Source organism: Diceros bicornis, chromosome 10, assembly GCF_020826845.1.
Source record: "Diceros bicornis minor isolate mBicDic1 chromosome 10, mDicBic1.mat.cur, whole genome shotgun sequence".
Lineage (NCBI taxonomy): Eukaryota > Metazoa > Chordata > Mammalia > Perissodactyla > Rhinocerotidae > Diceros > Diceros bicornis.
The window spans coordinates 55774506-55788850 of record NC_080749.1 but is presented as its reverse complement, the minus strand read 5'-3'; the positions used below and the strand labels follow the sequence as shown (position 1 = coordinate 55788850).

The window sequence follows — 14345 nt, the reverse complement described above, 5'->3', positions numbered from 1 at the left end:
AGGCATATTTTTGAAAAACTAACTCTCACAATAAAATATGAGTATCTAAAACTATTTTAACTTATTACCTCTGTTAGAGATTTTTGCAACCAGGAAGAAAAGGCAAAGGAATACATTTCTATCAGTAAAATTTCAAACATTATTAACTGAGACTGTGCTTTGGTTTTGATTTTTGAACAGTAAGTCTGTATCTTCTCAGTACCTTTTAAATTATAGCATTACCATGGTGTTATGTTTTGGTGATAAACTCAAGATGCATCCTGGTAACCAAATATTATTGTAAAGAATTTTATGTATTAATATCAGTCACCTACATGTAATAATAGCTAATCTTTGAGTGTGTACTATGTGCCAGGGACTATTTTAAGTCTTTTATGTATCGTAAGTTATTTAATCCTTTCAGTAATCTATGAAATAGAAACTATTATCCCCATTTTACAAATGAGGAACACTAAGGCACAGTATGCAGTGTTACTGGCAGAGCCCCAGTGTTCAGACCCCAGGTGGTCTGGTTCAGGAGTTCAAATTCTTAGCCACAATGCTATATCGCCTTTACACAGCAATACAGAACAGTGATGTGTGTTTGTGGATGTTCTCAGTATATATATTGTGTATATACATATATGTGGTTTAGTTATATATATTATCTAATTGTATATATTTATATATGTTCCTATGATATGTATGAATGAATATGGTCAGAGATGGAGTCTATATAATGATATCCAGTTGAAATCTAGTCATTCTTTATCTGACAACCTCAGATGTCTGGGTAGTTTTATGTTATGTTGACAAAATGTCTTAAGTATTTAAATATGGTCTTAAATTTAATTATATGTGATTATATATGTAGAAATAGAAAAAAAATTCCCTCCCAGAGGTAAACTTAGACATATATAAACGTACTTTCTCTGATAACCACACATTGTATTCATTCTTTCTTCATTTCAAATCAAAAAGCCTGACGAGGCTAGAATGTCATGGTATCAGTGTAATTTTCACTGATCCGTTTTCAGACACCCTAAAAATTATCCTCTCCTCGGCAAGTTATATCAGTACCAGAATTCTTTCTTTTGCTGCATTTGCCCTAGTTGAAGCAGTAGTGGTAACTTTGACTCAGAAATTTTGTTTTTAGGGGAGATTATCTTTGAAGATAGATGTTCACAATATAAAAATGGGAGAAAAACAGCATATCTGTTACTTCTAGCCTATAAATCCTAAATTTCATTTCAAGTTTGACACTTAATAGTGTGCTTTGAAAATATGTAACCATTATTTGTTTATATCAGAGACATGCTTTATGTAATACATCCACAAAAATTAGGGAAAATGAATGACCAGATTATGGGAAACAGAGCCAAATATCCAGTAGTGATTGGTTGTAAGGTAAAAAGACGCTTGTGTGGATTATGATTTTTCTGTTTGTGCTTGCTCCTGGGCTTTCTCTAAATTTAGTTTGGTTTACTTTCTTGGCTTTGTTTATAACAAATTTTAATATAATAAAAAGTGGGACTGCACCACAGTTTTATTGTAAACATAAGAAAGCAGCCAGTTTGTGATTCCTAATATAGGCTGATGTTCTGCGTAAGAGACACTGACATCTTTTACTTTCTGCCTTCGCAGTGTATCAGCTGCAGCAGGAAGCCCCGCATCCTCGGAGAATTACCTGTACTAATGAGGTGAGCGTGGTGAAACGGTTACAACAAAATGTCTCTCAATCCTTTGACTTTCCTGAGTGGCTCGGTTATTTGTGGGATTAACCGTTTATGCTAGTTAGCATCCTAAAATTGTAACTTGAATGCATTTTTCTTAACATTCTTCTCACTTGAAATAACTGCTGCTTCTTAATGGACTGTTTGAATATGACAGCGTAGTTTTAAGTGATGTTGTATTCTTTTTCAGTTAATTCATACATTTTTCTTCCATTTTTTATGTTTTATTCTTTTTAAAGCAAAGTTTGAAGGCATCATTGTACCATTGTTGAAGTAATTTTTCCATTAAAAAAAGATTTAAATCATGATTTAAAAAATGGGCAAAAGACATGGACAGTTCACCAAAAAAGATATGTTAAATGACAATATATGAAAAGATGTTCAACTTCATTAATAATAAGGGAAATGCAAATTAAAATACATGGAGAGCCAGTTTCCCCTTTCACATTGACAAAAGTTCAGAAGCTTAGGATATCCTTAGTTGATAAGACTGTGAGGAAACAGACGCTCTCATATATTGCTGATGGGAATGTGAAGTGCTACAACGTGATGAGGATTTTGTAATATCTAACAAAACTATACCTGCATTTACCCTTTGACCTACCAGTCCAAATGCCAGGGATTTACCCTGATGAATTACTGTACAGATATAGAATAACATATGCTCAGAGTTTGTCGTTGTAGGATTATTTGTGATAGCAGAATATTGGGAAAAACCTAAATGTCTGTCCACAGGAGACTGACTGACTCAACTGTAATACTAGAAAGAATAAGGAAGATTTCTGTGAGCTGATATGGAATGATTTCCAGATATAAAATGTGTGTATAGTAATTATGATCCTTTTTTAGTAATAAGGAAGGGAAAATAAGAAAAAAAACAAAGCTTATTTTTGCAAAAGAGAAACACAAGAAGGATTAACCCAGAGACCAGTGTAAAGTTAACCATAAGGAGCGGGTGAGGAGCACTGTGGAGGGGTTAAGGATGGAAGTGAGACTTCTCTAAGGATGTGTTTTTATATAGTTGTGACTTGTGAACTATGCAAATATTTCACATATTCATACAACACAATTAAATAAAAATGATAAAAAAGCAAACCCTAAAACTGAACACAAATAGAAACAAATGAACTTAACAAATTTATGACATGATCACCAAAAATTAAGTAGCTTTTAAACATATTATTCTGACTGTACAAACTTAGAGGGAAATATTTTAAGAACCATAACCTACAAAAAGATCTTTAATCCTACTTAGTAGTTTGTTGTTGTTAATGGTATTTGTGTAGTAATTCTAAAATAATTTTGTGTGTAATATAGGATAGAGCACTGTTTCCTACTAAAAGGAGCCAGTGCTCCTTAGAGAACGTCCTCATCCCAGAACATGGACAGAGAGATCCTGGAACATTTTGTTATGTCAGAAAGCAAGAAAGGCTCAAAAACGGATGGGAACATGTCAAAAAGACATAACAGCCCACTTGAAGGGTTCCACAGGCAAAATTTGGGACAATTTGACATCAAAAAGAATAATGATAGTAATGAATTATAGTACATTGAATGAAAAGGGAATCTATAAGTCCATAATGATACTTAAAAGAAAAAAAAAAACCTAGCCCAGTACAAAGAGAAAAAAAAGAAGGGGGAAAATGTAAAGTTGCTCTTTACAATAGAATGGTGGCTAAAAATATAGAAAGAATGATACTGATTTACACTAATAATAATTGAGTTAGGCAAAGATCGTCATTGGATATTAGAACCATTGAGTGAAAGATTGCAGGTGAACAGGATATTCATACGGTCTCACCAATTATTTGTGAATTGCAAAGAGAAAAATACATCTTTATAGTGGAGAGATCTGGCAGTCACATTCTTAGCCAGGTGATCGAATTTAGCACTATCTGTGATGGGACAAACTGACATGTGTCTCCTGAAGTGATGCAGTGAGACATATACAACGTCACATATAGTATTTCTGCCAAAAATGTTTAACTTAAATCTATTTATGAAGTATGAATCAGACAAATCCAGAATGCGTACATTCTGTAAGACAGCTGTCCTAGGCTTGTAAATAATGTCATTTTCCTAAAAGAAAAAACAGGGGTGGGACTGTTCTAAAATAAAGGAGATTAAAGAGACATGCAAACCAAATGCAACGCATGCACCTTGATAGGGTCCTGGAGCTAGATATGTATCTCTCTATCTCTGTCTCTATCTCTCTCTCTACTTAAAGCTATATACATTTTAGGTACAATTGGAGAAGTCTGAATATGGAGTATATATTAGGTAATATAGAATCATAATAACTTTCTTAGATGATATACTATTAAAAAGAATTGCTTCTCCATTGTTTAAAAAAATGTTGAAATGCATTTTGTTATTGTGACATCTGATTTAACAAAACATCCAGTAGCTCTGGAATTATTTAGTTAGTGATAAAGAGAATCAATTTAGGGGCTGGCCTGGTGGTGTAGTGGTTAAGTTCACATGCTCCGCTTCGGTGGCCCAGGGTTTGCAGGTTCAGATCCTGGGCGCAGACCTATGCACCACTTATCAAGCAATGCTGTGGCAGGCGTCCCACGTATAAAGTAGAGGAAAATGGGCATGGGTGTTAGCCCAGGGCCAATCTTCCTCAGCAAAAAGAGGAGGATTGGCAACAGATGTTAGCTCAAGGCTAATCTTCCTCATACACACAAAAAAAGAGAACCAATTTACAAAATTAGGCAGAGATTTCAAGACGCTATCTTTTAAATGTCCTGTTGCAATTCAAATACATGTAGATGTCCAGTCTGCATAAGTGTATGTGTGGAATGAGTGTGTGCTTGGTGATTGCATTTCCTTGCTACCGTGCTGTGATCAAGGATGATGAAATAGTTTTACATGTAGTGAGAATTTTTTTTAAAATGCTATTTAATAAAATGTTCTATTTTGTTTTATACTCTGACCAGGCACAACCTTTTAAAATTTGAACTGAAAGTGAGATATTGGCAGTAGTTCTGTGAAAAGTCCAGAAGTATTAGTAACACAATTATCTTAATGAGAAATATCTATATTTTGCCTTTCTCAAAAGAATTTAAGACCACACAAATGAAGACGTAATAAAAGGAATAAAAAAAGAAAAGGTGAGGAAAATAAAAAAGAAACAACAAATATGCTAATTGATTGCAGTGCTGATTGAGGATCAGTATAATAGTGTGAAAGAGGATCACAGTAATAAGTACATAACTCTTATGTACTGATCAGAAAGGCTAGTAGGATCCAGTTTTTACCTGAACTAAATTATTTTTTAAAAATCATGTAGGTTATTATGTGGAGTACATTTATGGATGTTATATGCAGTGATCAATTGTAGTTTCACAGCCTGTGCAAAAGTGGATTGATGGTTGTTTTTTACAGCAGTTGCCACAACATTATGGAGCAACAAATCAGTGAAGCTACTTTTTAAAGGGCTAAGCCGATGTGGTCCAAGTGTATAGCCTTCTGGTGATCTGCCTGATGCAAAGGTACAGCATGGACTACTAGGAGAGTGGATGGCTCTTAGAGTTTCTGCAAATGATTTCTCTTGATTTAGTTCTGTGAAGTGGTTGACTGAATACTGCCATACCCTAGACCGTCATGTTCTATGCTGTTGGCTAAAGGAAGGCATGCAAACATTGGGAAATCAGAAGAGCAAATGGTACAATTGAGATTTTCTTACTTAAATTGAGGAATCTATTCATCATTTTCCCTGTGGTTAGTTTTCTTTCACAAGAAATTAGCAATCATATTCTAGTGGCAAATTGGTGGGCACAGAAAGCTGCTCCACGTGCAAAAGGATTTACTGTGGACTGGCTCTTCTTGCAGATTGTAACCGTCCTCACACATTATTCGAAACTGATGCTCTATTAGTTACTTAAGTTTGACTGCTTAATAAAGATTAATTTATGCATGCATGAAATCTGTATATTTATTTTGGAAATTAGTGATGATAACAACTTGTTTCTGTATTTGACTAGTCTCTCTAGTGTTCAGTGTCTTCCTGTTTTCACCAGGTGATAACTAAAGGGCAGTTACTAAATAGGGGAAGTGGCTTCCTTTTAAAGAAATGACATTCACACTCAATATGGTTCTAGTGATTAGATTTATAAATATAGAAACCGAAAGTATTTATAAGCCACTAGTGCTAAGGGTCTACTTATTTTGAGCAGTCATCAGTCCCATTAAATTCTTATAAAACAATCAAATAACTTAGATATCTATTTGAAGTGAAAATAAAGGATTAATCAGTGAGGCGGAGCTAACCTAAAAATACTTCTTGGAGAAAGAAAGTTTCCGTGTTAGTCTTGATTAGATGATAAATGTTTGGTTTGGAAGAGCTAAAGGTTCTTGGGAGCGATGAACAATAAGGATAAAAATGTAGAGAGGAACCAGCTGATATTCAACCTCAAATATTTAACTAAGGAATTGGTTTGGGGACATTAAGCACTAAGTGGCCGCAATGTTTTAAAGGAGAAAAAGCAACAGGATTTAATTACCACTGAAATGTGGAGAGAAAAAGAGAAAAGTTAATACAATAGGTAAGTTGATGGTTCTTTAAATAAAAGTGATTAATTATCTATGGATGCTAATTATAATTATAAAAATGGATCCAGTGGCTTTAAGGATATTACTACAGTTGTGAGAAAGAGAGAACTGACCATTTGTTCTCTATGTGCACATTTCCATTCCCTTTTCTTCTAACTGTCGCATTGTATCACAGATTGTTAATTCAGAGGCTGTGGAATTATGCTCACCCAAAGGAGCATATATGTAGTGACTAGCCATGTCTGTGACCTTCTCTCGTGGTCTAAGCCCTTAGTTCTGGTGATGAACTTCATGTTCTGCTCTTTCTCAGCTGAATTTCTGTTAGCATTCTTGAGACCAAGATGTGTAGCACCTTATTTTAAAACCTGCATTATTCAACTGTTCAAACAAATCATAAATTATTGAAGGCAGAATGCTAAAACACAATATATCTAATAGTAAGAAGTAACATAATTTGACAGAAAGTAAAATTATAACTAATGCATTTTTTCTAATTTCAGAAAATCTTGCCACTTGTCATTGTGAATGCTAAAACATAGAAGGCTTTTTATTAAAGGCTGTTGTTAAGAGAAAATTTTGAAATTTAAATATAAATAATCCTTTTAAGGGGAAGGATGTCCAGGTCCACAACTAAGTATTTTAGGCATGCTTTAGAAACCAAGCAAATACTTAAAAGCTTGAAAATGATTCTTAATAATACTGTTATGATGCAGTTGTATCGTACGGTGGAGTTAATTCTGAAGTTAACACATAAAGTGCAAGTCTTATAGAATCAGAATTACCCTTGGAAATCCCTTATCACCCATAAAGTAATGGTACATATTTTTGTTTATACAGCTCTGTAGCAATATAGATATGTATAAATATATAATTTATTCAGTGAAATACAGTTCATAGTAAATATAAAATATATCCTTAGGTGATTTTTAACTATGTAAAAAATGATTTTCTTAGTTTATGTCAAACACCTGGTTGAATTCAAGTAAATGTATATATGTGTGTGTGTGCATGTGTGTATGTATACAGAGAGACAGACACAGGTATAAATTGCATAGGCATACAATATATATATTTAGATAGAGATATCAAAGAAGTTCTGTATCTTTAATTGATTCATACTAATACTATATAAATCAAACCAGTTTGATATTTGACCATTCTTAAACATGAGGCTTTGGAATGGACACACTTTTTTTTTTTCCTGGCAGCCAAACAGTGGGAATGTAGTTAGAACTTTTAAACACATAAAACCAAGTCTACTCTGTGTGACCCGTTTTTGGAGTTGGTGTTGCAGGAGCTGGAGAGCAGTTTTGAGCATAGCTCCTCATTATTGTAACAACCGCAGTTGTGTTTTTCGAGGCTGGGTGGTTAAAGCTGACTCAGGCTGGACAAAATGCGCCAAACTCAAATCAGGGCTGTTAGCATAATGAGAAATGTAGAGAAAGTTACATATTTTATATTGTACTCTAATTTTAGCCACAATACCAGTTAGATGTATATTTGATATACATTTTGCTAGCACGTGTTTTTAAAAAGTTTCTCTTCAGATCTGGTTATAGAAGTAGGAAATTGCCTGTAATCATTACTTACCTGTCTCACCACAGTGGATTATATCCAGCACCTGGCTATGGTGTGCAAGAAAGACTGTTAAGTGTTTATTGAATGAGTGAATGAGTCGTGTAATTTATTTTGCAACACAATGCTCTTATTACATGGTTTACAAAAACGTGTGTATTAATGTCTGTATCTCTTAGAGAGGCTCCAGTTCTTTCTGTGACATGTATATATTTATTCATTCAACCGATATTCTGTGAGAGAATGCTATCTGCTAAGTCTTCAGGATTCAAGTCAAATAAAGCAAGACCCCTCTCCTCAAGGAGCTTACTGTCTAGGTGGGGAATGGAGCAGTAAATCAGCCATTGCAGCAGAGTTGGTGGCATTTACCTCCTTACATGTGTGTGGAGTTCCTGTGGCCCAGTGCACAGTACATGAGGGAGAGTGGCAGATGAGAGCAGAGTGCTGAACAGGCAGCACTAATACAGACTTCTGTGTTCTAAGCTTAGGAGTTTGGACTTCATCCTCATACCTGTGGGAAGTGAACCTGTTTTTTGTGTGTGTGTGAGTAAGATTAGCCCTGAGTCAACATCCGATGCCAATCCTCCTCTTTTTTGCTAAGGAAGATTGGCCCTGGGCTAACATCCATGCCCGTCTTCCTCTACTTTATATGGGACACCACCACAGCATGGCTTGACAAGCGGTGCATCAGTGCGCACCCGGGATCTGAACCTGCGAACCCCAGGCCACCAAAGCCGAGCGCGTGCACTTAACCACTGTGCCTCCGGGCTGGCCCCAGTGAACGTGTTTTAAGCAGGAGAAAAACGTGATCAGATTTAGGCTTAGAAAGCACCTTCTGACTGCAGTGTGGAGGATGGGCCGGGGAAAGGGTGGACATTTTAGAGACAAAAAGACAGGTTTAGAAGGGATTACAGTAATCCTAGTGAAAAGTGATAAAGGCATAGAATAAGACACTGGTTCTGGGAATAGCCAAGAGAGACAGGAAACAGGCGTCTGGAAAGCAGTAGCATTCACAGGACTTGGTGACAAGAGAGTCATGGTTGAATGAGAGGGAAAAGTCTAGTAGATGTTGGGGAACCAGTCAGCTCCCTCTCATGACCCTCTCTCATGTCATGCTTGCTTGGCAAAACCACAGCCCTGTTTAAATCTACCTCTGCCTGCTCTGCACGTACTCCCAAGAAACTGAATGTGGCTGGAGAAAAAGAAAGTGCTGACCAGGCTTCGCGTTACATTTATGAACCTCAAGTTGGTACTTAATGCTCCCTGAGAGTCCTACTGCGCTTTCCTAATCCATTTCACCCTTCTCCTTTCCCCTCAAACCTCCAATACCTTACTCCCTCTCCTCTCAGGTCATAATCTTGTCTCCTACTTTACTCCTGATTGAACCAATCAGAAGAGAACTTCCACCACCACATCTACTCACCTATCAGCATTTGGGTCCACATAGTCTGCATTCTTGCCCATTATCATAGATGGTAGCCAGCTCTCCACTATGCTAGATCCCATTTCCTCTCAACTACTCAAAGACATAATCCTAGCAATTCCCCCCCACCTCCTGCCACTCCTCCTCCGTCATCAACAGTTTTTCTCTTTATGCAAGATCATTTTCATCAGCCCACAAACATCCTATTATTTCTCCCATCTTAAAAACTTCTCTTAACCCTACTTTTTCCATCTGCCCGGCCCAATTTCTTTGCTCCTCTTTGTCGAAAACATTTGAAAGTGTTGTCTGTACTTGCAGTCTCCAATCCTGCTCCTCCCGTTTTCTCTTAAACCCTCTCCAGTCAGGCTGTTACCCACTATCACCCTTGAGAACCACTTCTCAAGGTCACCAGTGACTTCCACCTTGCTAAATCTAGTGGTCGGTTCTTCTCTTGCTTATCCTGTCAGCAGCTCTTGACATAGGCAAGGACGCTTTCCTCCTTGATACACTTTCCTCACTTCATTTCCAGGACATTACGGTCTTTTGGTTTTTCTCCTGTCTCCACAGTCTCCTTTGCTGGTTCGTCTTCTCTCTCTCTGACCTCTTGATCTAGTGCTCCAAGGCTCAGTCCTTGATCCTCATTTCTTCTTGACCTGTGTTTACTCCCTGATGATCTTACTGGGTTTAGGTTTTAATACAACTTATATTTCCAGTCCAGTCTTCTCTGCCAACGTTCCAGACTGTAGACTCAATTGCCTGCTCTACATCCTCCCTGGGAGGTGTAATAGACATCTCTAATACAACGTGTGGAAGACAGAACTGAGCTTTGCCCTCGTCCCCAAACCTGCTTTTACCACAGCCTTCCACAGCTCAGTTGATGGCACTTCCTTGCTTGCAGTTACCCAGATCAAAAACCATGCATCATCCCTGAATTTTTTTTTCTTTCTCACTACCCCACAATTAATCCATCAGGAAATCATGTTGGGTCTGTTTGCAGAATATGTGCAGAATATGTCCAGAATCCTACCACTTCTTACTATCTCCGTAGCTACCATTCAGGTATGAACTGTGGAAACTGCTGGATACCCACCAAAATCCATTCTTCCTTTCTTGGGAAACCTGGCTAGACTAAATTTCCCTAGCTTCTTTTAGATAGTTATGTCTGTGTGTCAGTTTTCTCTTGTAGAATAGAAATGAACTTAATGCCACACCCATTAAAACTTTCTACCTATTATTTTCCCTTCGTCTTGGATTCAGATAAAAACAAGGAGATCTCAACAAGGAGATGGTGGAGTTACAAGATGGAAGATATCTGGTTGTAGGACAGTTGTCTTTCTGACCTGAATACTTATCCAGGAATGTCATATAAGCAAGAAATAAACTTCTATTGTGTCTAGTTATTATATATAAAAGTTGATTTGTCATAGTAAATTATTCTGCCCTAACATACAGTAGTCTCTCAGTTGTGTAACTGAAATAGTTCTTAACTGATCTTTCCCCTCGTAGTCTATTCTCATCACAGAATGTTCTTTTTAAAATTCTAATCAGATCATGTCACTCTTCTACTCAAAACTGTGCATTGGCTTCCCATTTCACTCAGAGTAAAAGCCAAGTCCTTACAATGGCCTATAAGGCCCTGTGGAGTCTCCCATCCACTTCGTTTTGCTGTGTTCATCTCCTACTATTTCCCCATCCCTTCTTCTCTCCCCCATTCTGCTTCAGCCACACCAGCCTTGTTATTCCTCATGTACTCCACCTGTATTCCTCTCTCCGATCCCTTGCACTAACTCCTTTTTCTGGAATGTTCTCTCTAATATCCACGTGGCTAATTCTTACATATCCTTCAAGTCTTCTCAAGTCTTCCCTTCTCAATGAGACCCATCCTGATCACCGTACTTAAAATTGTGCTTTGACACTCTCCATCATTTCCAATCTTTACCTATTCTACTTTGTTTTCATAATACTTTCCATTTTGTAACAGACTAGATAGTTTACTTATTTAGTATGTTTATTGCTGTCTTCCCTTCCTCAGGTAGGGCTCTTGGTCTGTTTTGTTGATCAGTATTTCTCAGGTGCCTTGAACAGTACTTGACACATAAGTAGGTGTTTATAAAGACTTAAGTGAATGCATGGGAGGTACAAAAGCACTTGTTTTACACTTAACTCTGTGTTAGAGGACATATTCTGCTAGGTGGGAGTGTACGAGTTTGGTACAAGAGTGGGAGGAAAGCACTTTAATTGAAATTGTAGCTTCACTGCTGATCACCACTATGTGCTGACACAGCCTATAGCTCAACTTCTGATTCTATGAAAACAAAGATTATCGTGCTCATATATCTCTTGGGTGTTATGATGATCCCGTATTTAACACGTAACATGCTTTGCAGCTGGAAAGCGTTTTTTATAAATGCTGAGTAGTAGTACTGAATTATTAAAACCAACTATTTTAAAATCAACCTATCACTCAAAAGCCTTTTTTTTTTTAACCATATTTTACTTTTGAAATTGTCTTTTAAAAAGTGTCATCTTTTGCTTTTGTTGAAAAATCTGTGTTCGTAAGCAGTTGGGTAGTAAGATACGCTTCGGTGTCAAAATCTGTAATACGTTGATGGAGAAGTACATTTATAAAGTTGGAGATCACAACTACAATTCCAAAAAGAACCCCTTTACCAGTTAACTGGTATATAAACAGATTAGTAGTTTCCACCTCTTTATCCCTCCTACCTAGAAGGTACTTGAATCTAAGGTGGGAAAATAGTGAATACAAAGAAGTTTGTTTTTAAAAATTTACCTATTATCCTTTTCTAATGCTGTCTACTAATTAAAAAAATAACCGATCTCAAGAAGCTGAATAACTGGTTTTCAGCAAGTCCCGACATAGTAATTACAGAGCTTTACAAAACTCTAGATATTCCTTATTGAATTTGTAAAATCTGACAGTAGATAGAGAGCTAACCTAATTGGCATGCTGAAGATTAATGGTTTTCTTAGATAAAATCTGAAATAGAGTGGAAAGCAAGCTGCATTCTTACTACTTGTAACTTTGATCTAAATACCCTCAGGAATGCCACAGAATTGAGGAGGAAGGCAGGCACCTAGAATTTTATCTCGCTATGAATGGAGAATAAAAAGTTAACAGTCTTTGTAAGTTCCCTGACATTTCTGACCTCATTTTTCTCACCTTTTCCCTACAAGTCATTTCCAACTTTGTAGTTCTTTGGTAAGCACTTACTCTCACTATGCTGGCAGTACTTTTTCTTCAAGTTTTTGTAAGTTCATTTTTTTGGTTGTTGAAGCTTAACTGTTATCCACGTTGATATTTTCTACGGTGTAAAATGCAATGAGAAAAAACAATAATTTAGAAAATGTAGTGAAGAATTTGTGCCTCGGTGGAAAACTGCATTGCCTATGTGCAGCGTATCCTTCCAGGTTATCTGATTCCAGTCTTTCATTGTCTTTGAGCTGTTTTAAAACTCCTCTCCGTCCTCCTTCTTTTCCTCCCCCACCCCTCCCCCATCTCCTCCCCCCTTCTCCTCCTCTCCCCTTCCACTCCACTCTCCCTCCCTCCCCTCCCCACTGACGTTAACATAGGAAATTAAAATAGATCCAAAGCTGGAGTTAACGATTGACCGACTTACTAGCCTTTAATTCAGAGTCAGCCACTGCAGGAAGCGAATACCAAATGTGTATTTTTCTCTCTTTCCCCCCTTCTATGCCTCCAAACACCTGAGCCTTTTTAAAAAACAATGCAAAACAGAATCTTGACACTTGAGAGTGTTTTTTTGTGTATAGCCTTTATATACATACTCTGGGCTGCTGCCTGAAAAAATAGTAATATGTGGCCAAGGTCATATTATTTCTTACAGTTTCATGTATGTATAGCCTAACTTTTAAGAAGCATCATATAGCGTTCCAGACTGGGTTTAAAGTGTCTGCCTACATGTACTGTTTTTCACAATGTTAACAAGTAAGGAGATGATGATTTCTTGTGACTTCTGACCAAGTCAGGACCACTGTTAGAAAAGAGCAGCGTTAAACATTTTGGAAATTTTCTAAATGTTCTAGTTCATTATTCTAGTGGCATTGCCTCCAGAAGTACATGTTCTTTAAATGTGAATAAATTTTTTGGAGCAGCTGTTTTGAGCTATAGCTGTGGAACAGAGTTTCTTAGTGAAAGAAGTAGCCTGAAAGCTGAACCTACAGCGTTGTAGGGGAGGAGGGAAAGGAATTAACATCTGTAATGCTTTTATTGTTTGTTTCTTACTGTTGTCACATTTCCTTTGGGGAGTAAAACACTTCTTTATTAAACAAGTTCTTGTTTTTGTGGAAAATAAGATATGAGAAATAAGACTTTAATTTGAAAGAGGGTGGTTTGGTGAATTTGATTAAAATGTTTTATGTATGACGAAAATAGGTCATTACTTACAAAACTCTACAGTAAATATTAATTTAAGGAATTTCATTGATATTTAAAATATTATAAAATGACATCTACAGTTTAGTTATTTATTGAATTCTTATATTGTATAATGCACTTTAAGTTATATTCAGTAATGGTAGATTAACTTAAAGTTTTCTTTCTATGGTGGCATGACATTCAACATTTAAGCAAAACAAGCTACAAAACATTTTATGAGCACCTTTTATTTTTAGTTAAAAATCTTTTCTGTTCTTCTTGTTCCCCATTTTTCCTACCCATGATATGGTTTCATGAAAAAATGTTAACTACTAAATATAGGAAATTGGAGAATGCAAAGCATGTAATTCAACACAAGTACTAATTTAAAATCATGACTGACTTAGTCACATTCACTTCAGCCAGTTTTAATCTGTAAAAAGTCCCTTGACTATTATTATAAATTTTAAAAACTTAGAAACGAGCATACAAATGTTTGTGTAAGCATAAATACATTTTTATTTTTTGCATGTAACGTTTAAATTCCCAGTTTGATGTATTTGCAAGTAACCTAAGTTGGGATAATTAATAATCATTTTAGTATTACTGACTAACTCTTTAATTGATTATCAGAGTAATGCTACACTATCTGTGAGTTTAAAAAGACTATTCCAAATCACTA

General features: G+C 36.3%; 1 protein-coding gene across 2 annotated transcripts in view; it reads left to right on the top strand.

Annotated features, from left to right (window-relative positions):
• The window catches only part of CHN1 (chimerin 1), a 189471-nt gene that overhangs the window by 53301 nt on the left and 121825 nt on the right, over window positions 1-14345 (top strand). For both annotated transcript variants that reach the window (XM_058549294.1, XM_058549293.1), the window contains exon 3: window positions 1624-1679. In XM_058549294.1, the coding sequence (XP_058405277.1) occupies window positions 1624-1679 (56 nt within the window). The remainder of the gene's footprint in view (window positions 1-1623; window positions 1680-14345) is intronic.